The sequence below is a fragment of the Schistocerca cancellata genome, chromosome 3 (genome assembly GCF_023864275.1).
Source record: "Schistocerca cancellata isolate TAMUIC-IGC-003103 chromosome 3, iqSchCanc2.1, whole genome shotgun sequence".
Lineage (NCBI taxonomy): Eukaryota > Metazoa > Arthropoda > Insecta > Orthoptera > Acrididae > Schistocerca > Schistocerca cancellata.
In genome coordinates, this window is record NC_064628.1 from 843,305,888 (window position 1) to 843,320,974 (window position 15,087).

The 15,087-nt window shown below is 37.2% G+C and overlaps 1 protein-coding gene across 1 annotated transcript in view; it reads left to right on the forward strand.

The window, feature by feature from the left end:
- The first annotated feature begins 8,212 nt into the window (after positions 1–8,212).
- LOC126175901 (actin-binding LIM protein 2) overlaps positions 8,213–15,087 on the forward strand; it is a 328,131-nt gene continuing 321,256 nt past the window's right edge. Inside the window, exon 1 of the mRNA XM_049922962.1 lies at positions 8,213–8,500. Coding sequence (XP_049778919.1) covers positions 8,497–8,500 — 4 coding nt within the window. The 5' untranslated portion in view covers positions 8,213–8,496. The remainder of the gene's footprint in view (positions 8,501–15,087) is intronic.

Genomic DNA, 15,087 nt, shown 5'->3' on the forward strand with positions numbered 1-15,087 from the left:
CACTGGGCAAGAGATTCAAAATAAATGGAAGCTAAGGAAGGGGCCCATGTCATACCGTCCTACCTGTAAAATCAAACAGGGTTCCATCCGGACCTGGTGACTTCTTTGTTTTCAACTCTGTCACTTGCTCCTCAATGCCAGTGATGTCTTTTTCTATGTCCTCCATACAGGAATTTGTATGATGGTCAAATTATGCTATGTCAGAACGATCTTCCTGTGTGAATGATTTTTAATGCAAAATTTAAAAACTTCAGCCTTCCTTTTGCTGTCTTCAATTACCATGTCATCTGGACAGCGAGTCACTGTGAAATGTAGTAGAATGATGTTGGGCAAAATGAATCTATCAATCCTTCTTTCAGTCATAAGGAGGCAATGTTTAACTTCATACACATACATACACTTAACAATAGAACACCTTCACTCATAAGACCTGTATTAAACAATTTAGCAATGAAAATGATAAAATATTCACAAAAGTATCCAATTGCAAATTGTTTGATCATTGTCAGAACATAAACAAACTCCAGAATCTAGATATCACGACCTTTCTATGCAAAGAACAATAGCACAGTACGACATACTTGATGTAAAATACCAAAAAAATGTCAGCAATGTTTAATTCATCATAATGTCACATTCATTCACATTTTTATGCCTGTTATTGTTATTGTAATTAACTTTATGTAATTGCACACTGAAATATTAATGGGTTCATGAAATCATTATCTTGTAAAGAGTTTTAGTCAGTGTCAGTTATTTTCATCTCTAAATTCATTAATTAACTAAGCAATAATTGTGTTTTCATGAAAAGTATGAAATGAACAAAGAAAACAAGTCCAAAGAATTATTGAAGTATCTTAAATAAGCCATGTGTGTGGCAGCTGATTCAGTTTTCAGAGGTGAAATCTGTATTGTTTGCCTGTATAAATTGTCTCAGAAAATATAACTACTTTCAAAATTCTAAAACTTCTCTCCAGTCTGAATCTTCAAATAGATAGTGATCCTGCAGCAATGTGGTGAATCCAAGGACATCAAAACTTCTGCAGTGAATAAAAATATTTACACCCACATGCGCACAAGACGAGACACAGTCACAAAGTTAAGTGCGCAGATTGTGTCTACATCTACATCTACATCCATACTCCGCAAGCCACCTGACGGTGTGTGGCGGAGGGTACCCTGAGTACCTCCATCAGTTCTCCCTTCTATTCCAGTCTCTTATTGTTCATGGAAAGAAGGATTGTCGGTATGCTTCTGTGTGGGCTCTAATCTCTCTGATTTTATCCTCATGGTCTCTTCGCGAGATATACGTAGGAGCGAGCAATATACTGCTTGACTCTTCGGTGAAGGTATGTTCTCGAAACTTTAACAAAAGCCCATACCGAGCTACTGAGCGTCTCTCCTGCAGAGTCTTCCACTGGAGTTTATCTATCATCTCCGTAACGCTTTCGCGATTACTAAGTGATCCTGTAACGAAGCGCACTGCTCTCCGTTGGATCTTCTCTATCTCTTCTATCAACCCTATCTGGTACGGATCCCACACTGCTGAGCAGTATTCAAGCAGTGGGCGAACAACTGTACTGTAACCTACTTCCTTTGTTTTCGGATTACATTTCCTTAGGATTCTTCCAATGAATCTCAGTCTGGCATCTGCTTTACCGACGATCAACTTTATATGATCATTCCATTTTAAATCACTCCTAATGCATACTCCCAGATAATTTACGGAATTAACTGCTTCCAGTTGCTGACCTGCTATTTTGTAGCTAAATGATAAGGGATCTATCTTTCTATGCATTCGTAGCACATTACACTTGACTACACTGAGATTCAATTGCCATTCCCTGCACCATGCGTCAATTTGCTGCAGATCCTTCTGAATTTCAGTACAATTTTCCATTGTTACCACCTCTCGATACACCACAGCATCATCTGCAAAAAGCCTCAGTGAACTTCCGATGTCATCCACAAGGTCATTTATGTATATTGTGAATAGCAACGGTCCTATGACACTCCCCTGTGGCACACCTGAAAACACTCTCACTTTGGAAGACTTCTCTCCATTGAGAATGACACGCTGCGTTCTGTTATCTAGGAACTCTTCAATCCAATCACACAATTGGTCTGATAGTCCATATGCTCTTACTTTGTTCATTAAACGACTGTGGGGAACTGTATCGAATGCCTTGCGGAAGTCAAGAAACACGGCATCTACCTGTGAACCCGTGTCTATGGCCCTCTGAGTCTCGTGGACGAATAGCGCGAGCTGGGTTTCACATGACCGTCTTTTTCGAAACCCATGTTGATTCCTACAGAGTAGATTTCTAGTCTCCAGAAAAGTCATTATACTCGAACATAATACGTGGTCCAAAATTCTACAACTGATCGACGTTAGAGATATAGGTCTATAGCTCTGCACATCTGTTCGACGTCCCTTCTTGAAAACGGGGATGACCTGTGCCCTTTTCCAATCCTTTGGAACGCTACGCTCTTCTACAGACCTACGGTACACCGCTGCAAGAAGGGGGGCAAGTTCCTTTGCGTACTCTGTGTAAAATCAAACTGGTATCCCATCAGGTCCAGCGGCCTTTACTCTTTTGAGCGATTTTAATTGTTTCTCTATCCCTCTATCGTCTATTTCTATATCTACCATTTTGTCATCTGTACGACAATCTAGAGAAGGAACTACAGGGCAGTTTTAATTTCATGTCTGGAGTAAAGATCCATCTGAGAAGATCAAGATCATTGTACTAACTATTTTTACATTTCAGTATCAGATTTGAGATGAAATTTCAACATTAAAATTCAAGAACTTTACGTAACCATGGCTGCTGATAACTGGAACACAGACCAAGATTGTGAATAAGGTACTCCTTTACTTTAGTTTTGATTTTTTAGGAAATTCCATTTTCTTGTCTGATGTTTACTGGCAATAGAACATGATGTGTAACCAAAGGAATGAGTGCAACTAGCCAGATATAACAACTGATTTGGAAACACTTGCAATTCACAGTAAACAAGACTAGTGATGTGAGCCATGCAAATACCCAGTGAGGAGGACATTTATAAATGGGCATTTGCCCGGGAATTTGCACAAAGAAGTTCTAAATGCTCAGACTCTGGCCATTCATAAAAAAAGTATTTATAAACTTTGTATTGCTAGAACATATAATTTACCAATTAAAATATGGATAGGACAATACTCCCAAATATTAAAAGTTTAAAAATTAGTGAAATTTTTCACTTAAACCTACATATATGTTGTTTTTTTCCCCCTCCTAACATTTCAGTTTGCTGTACCAAGGATGGGTGTGTGTTGCTTGTTGCTGACAACTGCTTATCATTTATAATGACCTTTTTCTTTTTACCAGTTCTACTCTTCATTCTCTCTCTCTCTCTCTCTCTCTCTCTCTCGCACTCATACAGTCACTGAGCAAGCAAACACACACACACACACACACACACACACACACACACACACACACACAGAGAGAGAGAGAGAGAGAGAGAGAGAGAGAGAGAGAGAGAGAAAGAGAGAGAGAATTACCATGTCGTCTTTATGTCACTGCTTTGTAATGTTACACATTTTATAACCCGTGTCAAATCTCTGAATATTACTGAAGAATGATTATTGACAACAAAATTATTACTGAACTTATTAAACAGCTGGTATGTGATCCTTGATGATAAATGTATTCCTAATTATTAAACTGTTTTAAGTGCAGAAAAACGCTTTAGTGTCAGATGTAGTGACATTTGAGATACTTTAGTTTTCTATTCTGCTCCTTTCTTTATCTAGTTCCGTATGACTGCACTGCTGTGAAGATAAAATTGACTTCATTAAAAATGCAGAAAAGTTATGTGTATAGTCCAGTTTATTTCCCCTAATAACACTCCCTAACATTCAAGCAGCTTTTGCAACTTGGCTACCCAACCACAAAAGAAGCAGTGTCGCAAAACACATTTTCCAGAACAAAATGACAGCTTAATTGTTTTTAAGTGTCACTTATCAATTAATCTTTAAAATGCATAGCATTTATGAATTTTGGTCATTTTCCCAGGCATTTACCCTGGCCATTTGCCCCAACCTATTTCACACAACTGAACAAGGCTGCTGATAACAAACAAGGAATGCCACATGATCACTCTTGTCATTTGGTATAGTGTATGCAGTAACATTGTAGTCACCTAAAACCACAGGAGACAATAATGAGTGACATTTGTTTGATTATTCATTATGGCAATGAATGTATTCGTGTGATTATTGTTGGCTGAGTTATAAACTGTTCACCATGCTGTTTTAACTTAAATTCTGGATGTTTATACAAGTGTAGTTACATGGGTAATTGTTGGTAGTGTCTTAGATTGTCATTAAGGATTCTGACAGCCATTAATTGTGGCTATTCTCAGCAGCAGCTGTAAGTTGTGAAGCCTCTGAAAACCAATCATATACTTTCTTCATCAAACTCCATACACACTGTTCCACCAAGACAATGTCCTGTCAGTCCCTCTTGTCTGTGATTTCTTTGCAGGGCAGTAGTGATACATTCAAGGTGCTCACTTGGAACCACATTTATCAACATTGCAGATACAGTCTGCAACTTGCCCGTTGGCAAACCCTGATGGCAACAGTACAGCAGGTACCATAACAAGTTGGACTGTGTTCAAAACAACTCCAGTAAGCACCACAAAAGCATTCAAGCTAGCTTCACCATGTGAGGCACTGGCTTCAAGACCAGTGGCAGGCGTATCCTACACAACAGTGACACAATCGGAAGCACTACTTTACCTCGGCAAATGACATGTCATCCAAGCATCGAGCAGGTATCACTCCACTGGTCCTGTATTTAGGATGGTGCCCAGCCAATCTCTGCCATTGCAGTCCACTGAGCCACTGGAAGCAATTCTGAAGCAGTGTTACCAGGATCTACACCATGTGGTTCCAGCAGCAGCCCGATCTGGAGGATACCACACCACAGCCACTATGAGCAGCCAGCTGTTGCCCAGTGAACTTCATCTCCTCTGACTTGGCCTCCTGTATACTCAATGCTCCAAGATTGGTATTCTTTTGTTTGGAACTTAAGACTGTCATATATGCTCAGTAGTTGTCGTCACTATACTACCAAATGAACTTTGACTTTATTGCACTTCCTGAATAGGGGCCTGTGCTAATTGAGTATAAGGCTTCTTATGCCTGTCCCAAACTAGTCCAGTGACTTCCATCATGGCGATTCCTTTGGTAGAACTCTCAAGTGCCTTCATAGACAGTGACAGAATAATCTTTATTGTTTATCAATCATTAATTTATGGTTAAGTCCAGACAGCCCACTAAGTCTATATTGAACAAGTTTGTTCGTAGTTTTGTGTGATATAAAAATAAATGCTAATTAACTATGACCCGAGAAAATCAGATATTGAGTATGTGCTACCACACAGGACACGTCATTCAGAAATTGCTTACTCTTCAGCCTACCTGTTTTGAGGGCACATCACTAATTGGATATTAGTTGTTCTTTGGCAATTGTACCTTTAGTCTCCCATGGCAGTAGAAACAATGGCTGCCAATGAATGCTTCACAACATACACCACAACATGACACAGTATGCAACAGCTTCATTTCTGTTCATTGCAGCTTTATGAAATACTGATTATGTGGCAGTCATCTGAGTGCACAGTGGAAAAAAAATGTAATTATTTTCTTATTAGGCATTTTTGGCATCTGGTTCACATGCTCTTGATTATTTAATCATTTAGGGATCATCTCCCAATTTAGTATGATTTCTGATTATAATACAATGAAAATGAGTAGCTTCAATTATACATACACATGTAACACATAAATTTGTTTTTATGAGGATACAAGAAGTGGTGTTCAAGAATTTTGCACTTTAATGTCTTTACTTTTTTTAAACAAACCAACAGGAATAATACTGAGAGATGGGAAAATGAGTTGAAGAAATACCAGAAATAAAAATACAGTAGTCGGTCATGACAACAAAAAACAGAAAAAAATATAGATATATTGGCAGGTGCCAAACGTAAGTAACATCATTTCATGCCTAGGGTTATGAGAGACAACAGTTGCAAAAGGGAGGCAAAAACAGCTAAGACTGAAATTCCACAACACCTTTAGTCAGCTGCAGTAACTTAATAAGTTAATAATAATACCTAACAACTGAAGTAACTGCAAAGTGTATTTGAAATGAAAAAGGAAAGCAGACGTTTTAATCTCCTTTAGGGGGTCGATGGCAATCTGTTCATTTTCCATTCACCCTGAATGGCGTTTTCCCCTTTCATGTCAAATTTTCGCCGTTGTCTATCTGTCTCAACACCCTCCCCCCCTTTCACCCTACTGTTACATATTGTCTCATTTTCCATCAAAAAGGTCAAATACATTGATAGCTACCAAACTGGCACACTTTAAGACAGTGTGCTTAATAATACGAACATTACTTTCATTTTGAAACAAAAAGATGAGAGAAAAATGTAAAAGGTGAAAGTTTCAGGTATCAAAAAGAAGGAAAATCTTAATCCAAGGATCAGATGCTTCATAGAAAACTGACACTACCATCAAGCAGTGGTCCTTTATCCAATTTTCAAAAAGTCTATAAAGAGCCATATGAAGATATATAAAGAAAATTAAATACCACATATATGTAGAATTGCAACTGTAAAATTATAAAAATTAAATAAGTAAATTGACTATGCAGCCGAAGAAATTTTTCAGCACACTTCCTCTTATGATCTTTAATTACGTCTTACTCAACACTACCTCCGCAATGGTGAAATAAACTATACAGTAAGAAAAGTGTGTCATATTTGAATTTTTATTAGATTCTCTTTCGTACAATTTTGCCTTTCGTTTCTGTGAACCCCGAGCTGCCTAATGTCCAACAGATTAGTACCGCCCTTCCAATTTGCTGAAGGAGCAGCAGGGGAGAGCAACCCAGATATGCCGAAAAACTGAATTGACAGGATCTTGAAGATAAATGCTAACTAGATGGCGAAAGCCGACTTGAAAATGTTAAGTCTAGGAATATACTACAGACCCCTACGGGTCGCTGCCGTATAAATAGTGAAAATAAGATTTATTCTAATTGCAGCGCGCACAGAGGCATTTAATCTGTCAATCTTCCTGCGCTCCACACTTCTCTGCAACGGAAAGAAACACTAAAATGGTACAATGAAAAGTACTCTCTGCCATGCACTTCACAGCAGTTTTGCAGACTTCAGATGTTGAATTAAATTGATGGATTAGTCCCCAAACAAAATTTGCTGCGAACAGTGCAACCAAGCCCGCAGTTACACAGTAGCGAAGCGCATTCCCTTTTACACATCTGAACCCTTTTATCAAGGATGAAGGTGATTGGTCGCTATAGAGATAACGTCGATAAGGAGTGCATTAATAATTTACATTAGTTGGGCCAATATGATTATTTTGCTTCTATTTTACAGTTGGAATAATGTGCTGCGTATAGGAACGCAGTTAATTTATGTCGTACCTTACAGGTCACACTCCCTTAGATTATCAGGGAATGATTTTTCTTTCCACATACAGGAATTTCTCTCCTCAAAATTAATTTTGGCGCCTAAACACGTCCACATTCATATCTTAACTACAAAAAGGAAACAAACTACTAACGATTTTGCAGCAACTCATTCTGTGGCGTATAGTATGGATGATAGTTTTCTTTGTCGCTGTCGAATCAGAGACGCAAGATAACAATTTATAGTTACATCTCCCCCTTTCAATAAACCTAGTTCATACATCTTTCCTAACGCTGTTGTGGGGTTGTATGAATTTATCACTTTACCTCACACGAGATTTATTTATAATGAATGAGAGCAAAACAACTTCTCCAACAGTTTTCAAACTTTACGAGTATCAATGACAGTATTTCATGTAATTTTTTGGAAACCTCAGTTCTGTACACTGTAGATCACCTCTTAAACTAATATGTCATTACAGTACAGTGTTTTCATTGCCATTCTGGCCACAGTTATTGTTCTAGTAAACCAGCTCTATGAGTGAGAGAGAAACTAATTTTTAAGAACGAAAAATTTGTTTTAAACTTTATTACTATTCTGCTGCTTCCTTGACGGCGCAAATACAATTGTGGGCGTATAGATGGCACGCGAGTGTCGATTATGTAATTTTTTTTTAAGTCTCACATTTTAGATATATATGTAGGCTTATATTGCTTCCCTTCAGATTAAATTGATCAGAATTACGCAGCGAATAATCGCTGTTAAACCTGCTCACGCAGGCTTCATTCAACAACCTATTGAATGAAATTCGGATACGCCTCCCTCTACTTCCCGTACTTGAACTCGTCCTTGCGTGAGAGGTGGATCAGTCGTATTTGTGCGGGTTTGTGTTTATATCTGTTTGTGGTGTTATAGCCTATTTTTTATGAACGGAGTATGAACTATAGGTGACAAATTCTAACATCGGAAGCTACAAGAACAGAAAGATAAACCTCATCGGTCGCAGAAATGGGTAAGTGTATTTTGCCGGCGACTCGGGGTAACGTGAGGGGTGAAATGTTTACAACATCGTTCTTTATTTAATTTCCTTAATTTGACACTCTTTTTTTATTTTGATCGTTAATGGCAACTCAGTAGTTTCTCACATTTATTCCATTTTCACCTATTTCTGTTGAGAAAAAAAAGGAAAGTTACTATAGAAACTTGAAGATATTGACGTGTGTTTATTGAAGTCTGGCGTACATGAATGTGGAAATATTGAGATGCTGCAGAGTTTCCTGTCTTATCTTTTAGGAAAGAGCTCAGGTTGTTATAATTTTTGGTAAACTGCGGTAGAATAGCAAGATAATTTCACGTAGAGTGCTGTGTAATTCCTTTACAGCTGACCGCTATACAATAGGTGTATTTTTAAGCTAAGATTCTTTTCCTGACAATCACGAAATCGTATTTTGTGATTATCAGTGAAAGTCTACATCACATTTCCAGTTCCTTCTTTCTCCTATGTTGTTCTGGAAAGTATGCTGATTACTAAAAAAAAAAAAAAAAAAAAAAAAAAAAAGAAAAAAAAAAAAAACTGCTGATTCGCTAATTAACTTAACAGTAATGGATTAGTTAAATGATCGTACCAAACATTACGTATGTATAATATTATTCGCTGCATATTTTTGGAAATGAATTAGTGGTATACCTCCGTTGTGACGCCAAATTGGGTACTGTGTGTCACTAACTACCAAAACATTTTGTTCAATGTAACATATCTTCCCTCTTCCGCATGTAGAGAAATCTTGTCGTGGTAAACACTAACCAGCATTTTATTGCCTTTCACACATTTTGCCTTTGGGGATTGTTCATCCAAAGAAATCATATTTGGCGTTTTCAAAACTGCCAGGCTGAAGCATAATTATTTATGGGTCTGAGCTATATGTTGATTTCCATTGACTGTCAAGATCAAAGACAAAGACATTGGTCTTTAACATTTCATAACGGCAACTACTCTTGCAGAATTTCTGCAGTGATTATTGTTAAATGATAGGTATAACTCCTTATACTAACATTTTCACACATTTTTTGACCTGTGAGTAATTATTGCTTATTGCGTTAATGTATGCAGCATGTACAATGCTGACAGAGGAGAAACTGGTCAGTAGGTATATTGTTTTGCAACTGTAAAGATTTGCATTCTGCCTTCCACTGTCAGTTCCTTCTTTCCCTTTAGTTATTCTGAAAAGTACACTGATTATAGAAAAATGGTAAGGTACTATGCAGGTAACTGGAAAATAAATAAAATGATAAATTCATTTATGTAAAATAGGATAGATTGCTACTCAATACATACAAGTAGAGTTGTGTGGCCTGTTCAGAGAAGATTGTTATAAACTATTGGAGAGAGTCTTTCAAATGTAGAAGAAAAATCACACACACACACACACACACACACACACACACACACACACACACACACACACGGAGCACGCACGTACTTACGGCCACAGTCAGACTTACAATACCTAACAGTTTTCTGTCAATGCACCTGTCTGCTACTCGACACCTCTTCTATGTGGTGGTTAGCAATTCATCCTGTTTCGTATTGTTGTAATCCCATCCTGGATTTTTCCAATATTTGTTGAATTGACTGGATTCATTTAATTTACTAAGATAAGTTGTTTCTTTTGACAAAAGAAGCAGCCATTAGAAATAGGAAGATTCAAATGCATAAATAGAAATGTTAGAGAAATTTTTGTAAAAAATGTAAAACAAGAGACAACTATAAAAATTTATAAAACTGATTACTCTTATTCTACTGTGTGGAAGTAAGGTATTGGTCGTAATGAAAGAAGAAAATGGGAGGAAGCAGAAATAAATTGTTTTAGTACAACAGAGTTAATGAGAAGTTACCAGGAAAGAAATTAAGAAGTAATGACAGAAGTACAAAGTACGGGAAATCGCATAGGTTATAAAATTAAGGGATAACGTACTTAGTATAACTAATCTCACTGATTCTTGGTTGTACACTGAAATGTAAAGAGGAGGAAAACAGTCATTCGGATGATGAAGAATAAAAATGAAAAGACAAGCTATTATTATATTATTTGTAGTATTTTCTGGTTGACGAGCCAATTTTTTTACCATCTGTCTGATGTCTTTGGAGACAGCCCAATTCAACACTGTTTTGTCTCCCATCTTATTACTCCCAGTAAGGCAATTAAAATTAGGCCTACTACCTACAATTCAGCACTACGATCGATTAATCTTTGTAAGCTGCGATTTGCCCGTTACATATATATTTGCGCTCGTGCTCTTTTGCAGAGTGTGTGTGTGTGTGTGTGTGTGTGTGTGTGTGTGTGTGTGTGTGTGTGTGTGTGTGTGTGTGTGTGTAATTGAACAAAACTGGCTGGATTCCTAGACATGTTATGCACTCACACACGAAGAGATGTGTGTAAACCACCTTCGTTCAGCTAACAAAGATGTACTAATTTTTCTTAACCATGCTTCACTCAGCAAGTTGTGTATTTGAATGGACCCAAAACAGAAAAACAAGTGCAGAAACATCCACAGAAAAATGAACATAAATAGCAGTACAGATAGATCTATTATTTGTCTGTATTCCAGCAAAGATCTTTAAGGGATTAATATTAATGACTCAACATTTTTACCCAATGTAGGAACATTTGATGTGTAATAATGTAATCCAGTTACAAATTTCTTCTCCTTTCTCAACTTCTTTATGTAAGCTAGCAGAGCAGTGTAAAATATGATTCTGATGTTGCTTACATGTCTCTGGTAATGGCAAATGGTCATACTGTTAATGCATTTTGAAGCTACACATTCATGATCTGCCAATCTACAGTAAATATTAAACAGAGGAAGCTTACCATATGGTGATCAATCTGAAAAAACTAAATACTCAGACAAATTCCTCTTTTGTTTGTGTGTCAAAAGTAAATATTAGAAAAAATGTATGGGGGCAATATGCACCGTTGTTTTTATTTATCATAAAATGACAAACGGTAGTTCATTTTCCCTGCATCAGATTGTTGGCTTGGTTTCCTCTTCTTGAACTGTAAAGATTAGACTTGCAAGTTGTTTTTGTGAAGAGTGTCATACATTTTCAAGCACAGTGAAACAGTGTTCTTTTGCTGTGCGCAAGGCATGTGCAATATATGTGTCAACCATTTTTAAATGACGGAGTGAGGTAGCACAGTGGTTAGCACACTAGACTTGCATTCGGAAGGACAAAGGTTCAATCCTGGGTCCGTCATCCAGATTTAGGCTTTCCGTGATTTCCCGAAATCGCTCCAAGCAAATGCCGGGATGGTTCCTTCGAAAGGTTACAGCTGATTTCCTTCCCCATCCTTGACACAATTCAAGCTTGTGCTCCATCTCTAATGACCTCTGTCGACAGGACATTAAACCCAATCTTCCTTCCTTTCTTTCGTTTTGAAATGAAAGGAGTTATGAAATGCTAATTTTTTTCAATTTCCATCAGTTGCGTTTTTCCTGTAAGGTAGGCTAAATGAACTTTCTATATGACTCAGCTATCCTCTCAATAAATGTATTTAGTATTGCACCTTGATAAACAGAGCTCTAAGACTGCCATTTCCTTCCACCCCCTCTCTTTATGCACTTTACAGTGTGTACATCTTATAAGCAAACAGTAGTTCGTAGTCTTACACTGTAATTTGATTTTCAAGTGACACTGTCAGAGATCTAAATTACATTAAAGTTTATCTGATAATGAAATTCTGCACATAAATGGATCAGTATTAATTGTTATACTATTTAATGTAGGCTTAGACTGATTTGTTACATTATCCTGTGGTGAGCTTCCTTATGTTGATACGATACCTGTCTGTTCTTTGGCTGATAAATGTGTTACCAATAAAGTTCATTCTTTATGAGGTAATGTTGGAAAACTTTAGCTTGTGAGAATCCAGCCTCTTACAGAGCTCTTTGAAGCAGGGTCTTCTGTTTTTTGTAGCATGTCGTTTGTATTAGGCCAACGGTGTAAGCCATGTTTAAATGCTTTATTTGTAATTGACTTTACTGTGCACAATATCATCTTTCTTCCCCCTTGTTATCATTCTTATTTCCTCTGTCCAACCACTGTTCTACTTTTTTCCTTATTGGAACAGAAACATATACATAAGTTATCTATACTCCATTCTGTTTGATATTCTTTCATATTTTAGTCCAACACACTGCCAAAGTGTTTTTAATTTCTAGAAATCACTTGTCCAAAACATTGGTCTACTGTCCAGAATTTTAATAATTTATTTTGGGAGGCTACTTTTTTATCTATTCGGTAATTGTGGTCATAAAATTCGAGCTTTAATTTCCTGATTCAAGTTTTTCCCTCAGCATATAATGACAGTCTACAGTTTTTTGGCCATTGTTTTGTGAGGATCTACTTTTCAGTCTACTCCTCTTCTTTTAACACTACCTTTTATGGCATTCAAAGGGTTTGCCTTTCATAGGCATTCTGTTTTAATGACTGTTGTAGTGGCTCATCTTAAGATTTCTTCACCTAGGGGTTGTACACGCTACAAAAACTTGTCTCAGTGTTACCTCACTCCATAACTAATTTTTAAGATTACTCTCCTGCAAGATAGTTAATGCTGTCAGATCTTTCAGTACTACCTAGCAATGTTGTTAAGTGCTCTGGTTCCGTATTTGTATTGGACTTGAATTTGGTGTTCTAAATGAAATATATAGTCCAGCATTTTTTCTTGTTCTTTTGTTAGTTTAACCTTCTCTCTTTCAGTACCTATGTAGCTACATAAAATTGCCAGAACACTGACAAGAACAAGACAGTTTTTCCTGAAACTGCTTTTTGCACTTTCTCAGTTTCAACGAGATCCATTTTCTAATTTGCAGATTATCTTCTGTAGTACACTATTGAATACAGCTGGCAACAGCAAATTCTACTTCACTGCAGCTTTTATTTCCAGTTTTTCAATACTATGTAACCATACAGAAACTGTAATCTGTCCACTGGTCGAATTTTCTACATTTAAAAGCTGTAGTGTTCATTGCGAACTGTTATTTCTTGGGTAATCCATAGGCAGTTTCTTATTGACTCCAAATTCTGAGCTTTACCTATGAATCTTTACAATAGAATAATATTCCTTTGTTTCAGTGTAGCAATCTCCTTGCATACAGTTGCATTTCTTCAGATATTGCATGGTGCATTCCCTGGAAGAGGAGGAAGCCTCTCAACTTGGGCGATTTCAGGCAACTTGTAACTAATCCACAGGTGTTGTTGAGGGTAACTCGATTCTGGGCTACATTGGGTATTTGCCAATGTACAGTCAGTTTCCAGAGAATTTAAACATTTACACAGCAAATTATTCCATCTAGGATTATCAGTTTAAATTCATGTTTGTTCCCTGACTCCCAGGTATATTGAAGTGTCACAGAAATCCAAAATGGTACCCAACCATCGTACTTTGTGGTGAGATTTTTTGTTAGATGTAATACTCTAATCGGTGTCTTTGCAGTATTAGGTCCATGATGGTGAGTGGTACAGTAATCCAGTAATCCCAAGCTTCCAGTCATGATATATAGGATTGTATACACAGTTTCAATGTCTGCACTTTGTGAAACAACAGTTGGATTATATGTTGTTAAGACAAAGTGGAGCCATTACAATTGCTAGTGGTAAATTTTATCATCCTCATTGCTAAAGAAGTGTCAGTCTTAAAAAGTGAAAGCTATATGCATTGCTGTTGCCCCCTCGTACAGTCATTATATGGTTGCTATGCGTGTTATCTCTCGACACTGAATTCCCTTCCGTGCACGATTAACTGAAAATAAATAAAAGTAAAATTTTAGGAGAAATTGACTTGTTTTTTCCATGGTTTCCCCAAGTTGCTTAGCTGACTTCTGGGATGATTTCATTGAGAAGGCCATGGCCAACTTTTTGCTTTGTATGTATAAATTATCTCTCTTTTTTACCCCGACATGCCCTGTACTGTTGTATTGAACGGTCAAAGGACGAAAACAGTAATAAATTACTTTCGCTGTAACAAAAGCTTACCCAACACGGAAGGAAGATTAGGTTAATCATCCTGTCTATTTTGTCAAGTTCGGATAGGACGTGGGCAGGGAAGGAAGGAAAAGTGGCCGCGTGCTTTTCAAACCGACCCATCCGTAGGGTTTTTAATGAGCAATTGAGGGACGTCACGAAATGCGAATAAAGTGTCTCAACCATGGCATCACCACTAACAGTAATAAGCTTGCACTTAGTTATGACTATGACTATACTGTTGTGAAATGCCAGATTAAATATTTTGCAGTGTTGCTCCTGTCGACTTCTCCTGTTAAAGGGTGTTTCCGCAGTACGTTCATGTCTATTATTATATGGCAGATGGAATCATATGTCTTAAAAATTGAAATCTTTGTGTTAAAAAAATGAGATTTAACCTTCATGTGTAGTCAGTGAATTAAAACATTAGCGTTTTGTACCTGACACCCAATGAATTTCCTAACTTCCTTTTAGCGCGACACAACGCGCTTCATTGTAAAAAGATCCATCAAGCGAAATATTAGATCTACACACGCTGCGCTAATTTCTTCCATTTTGGTAGCGAACTGCACTTT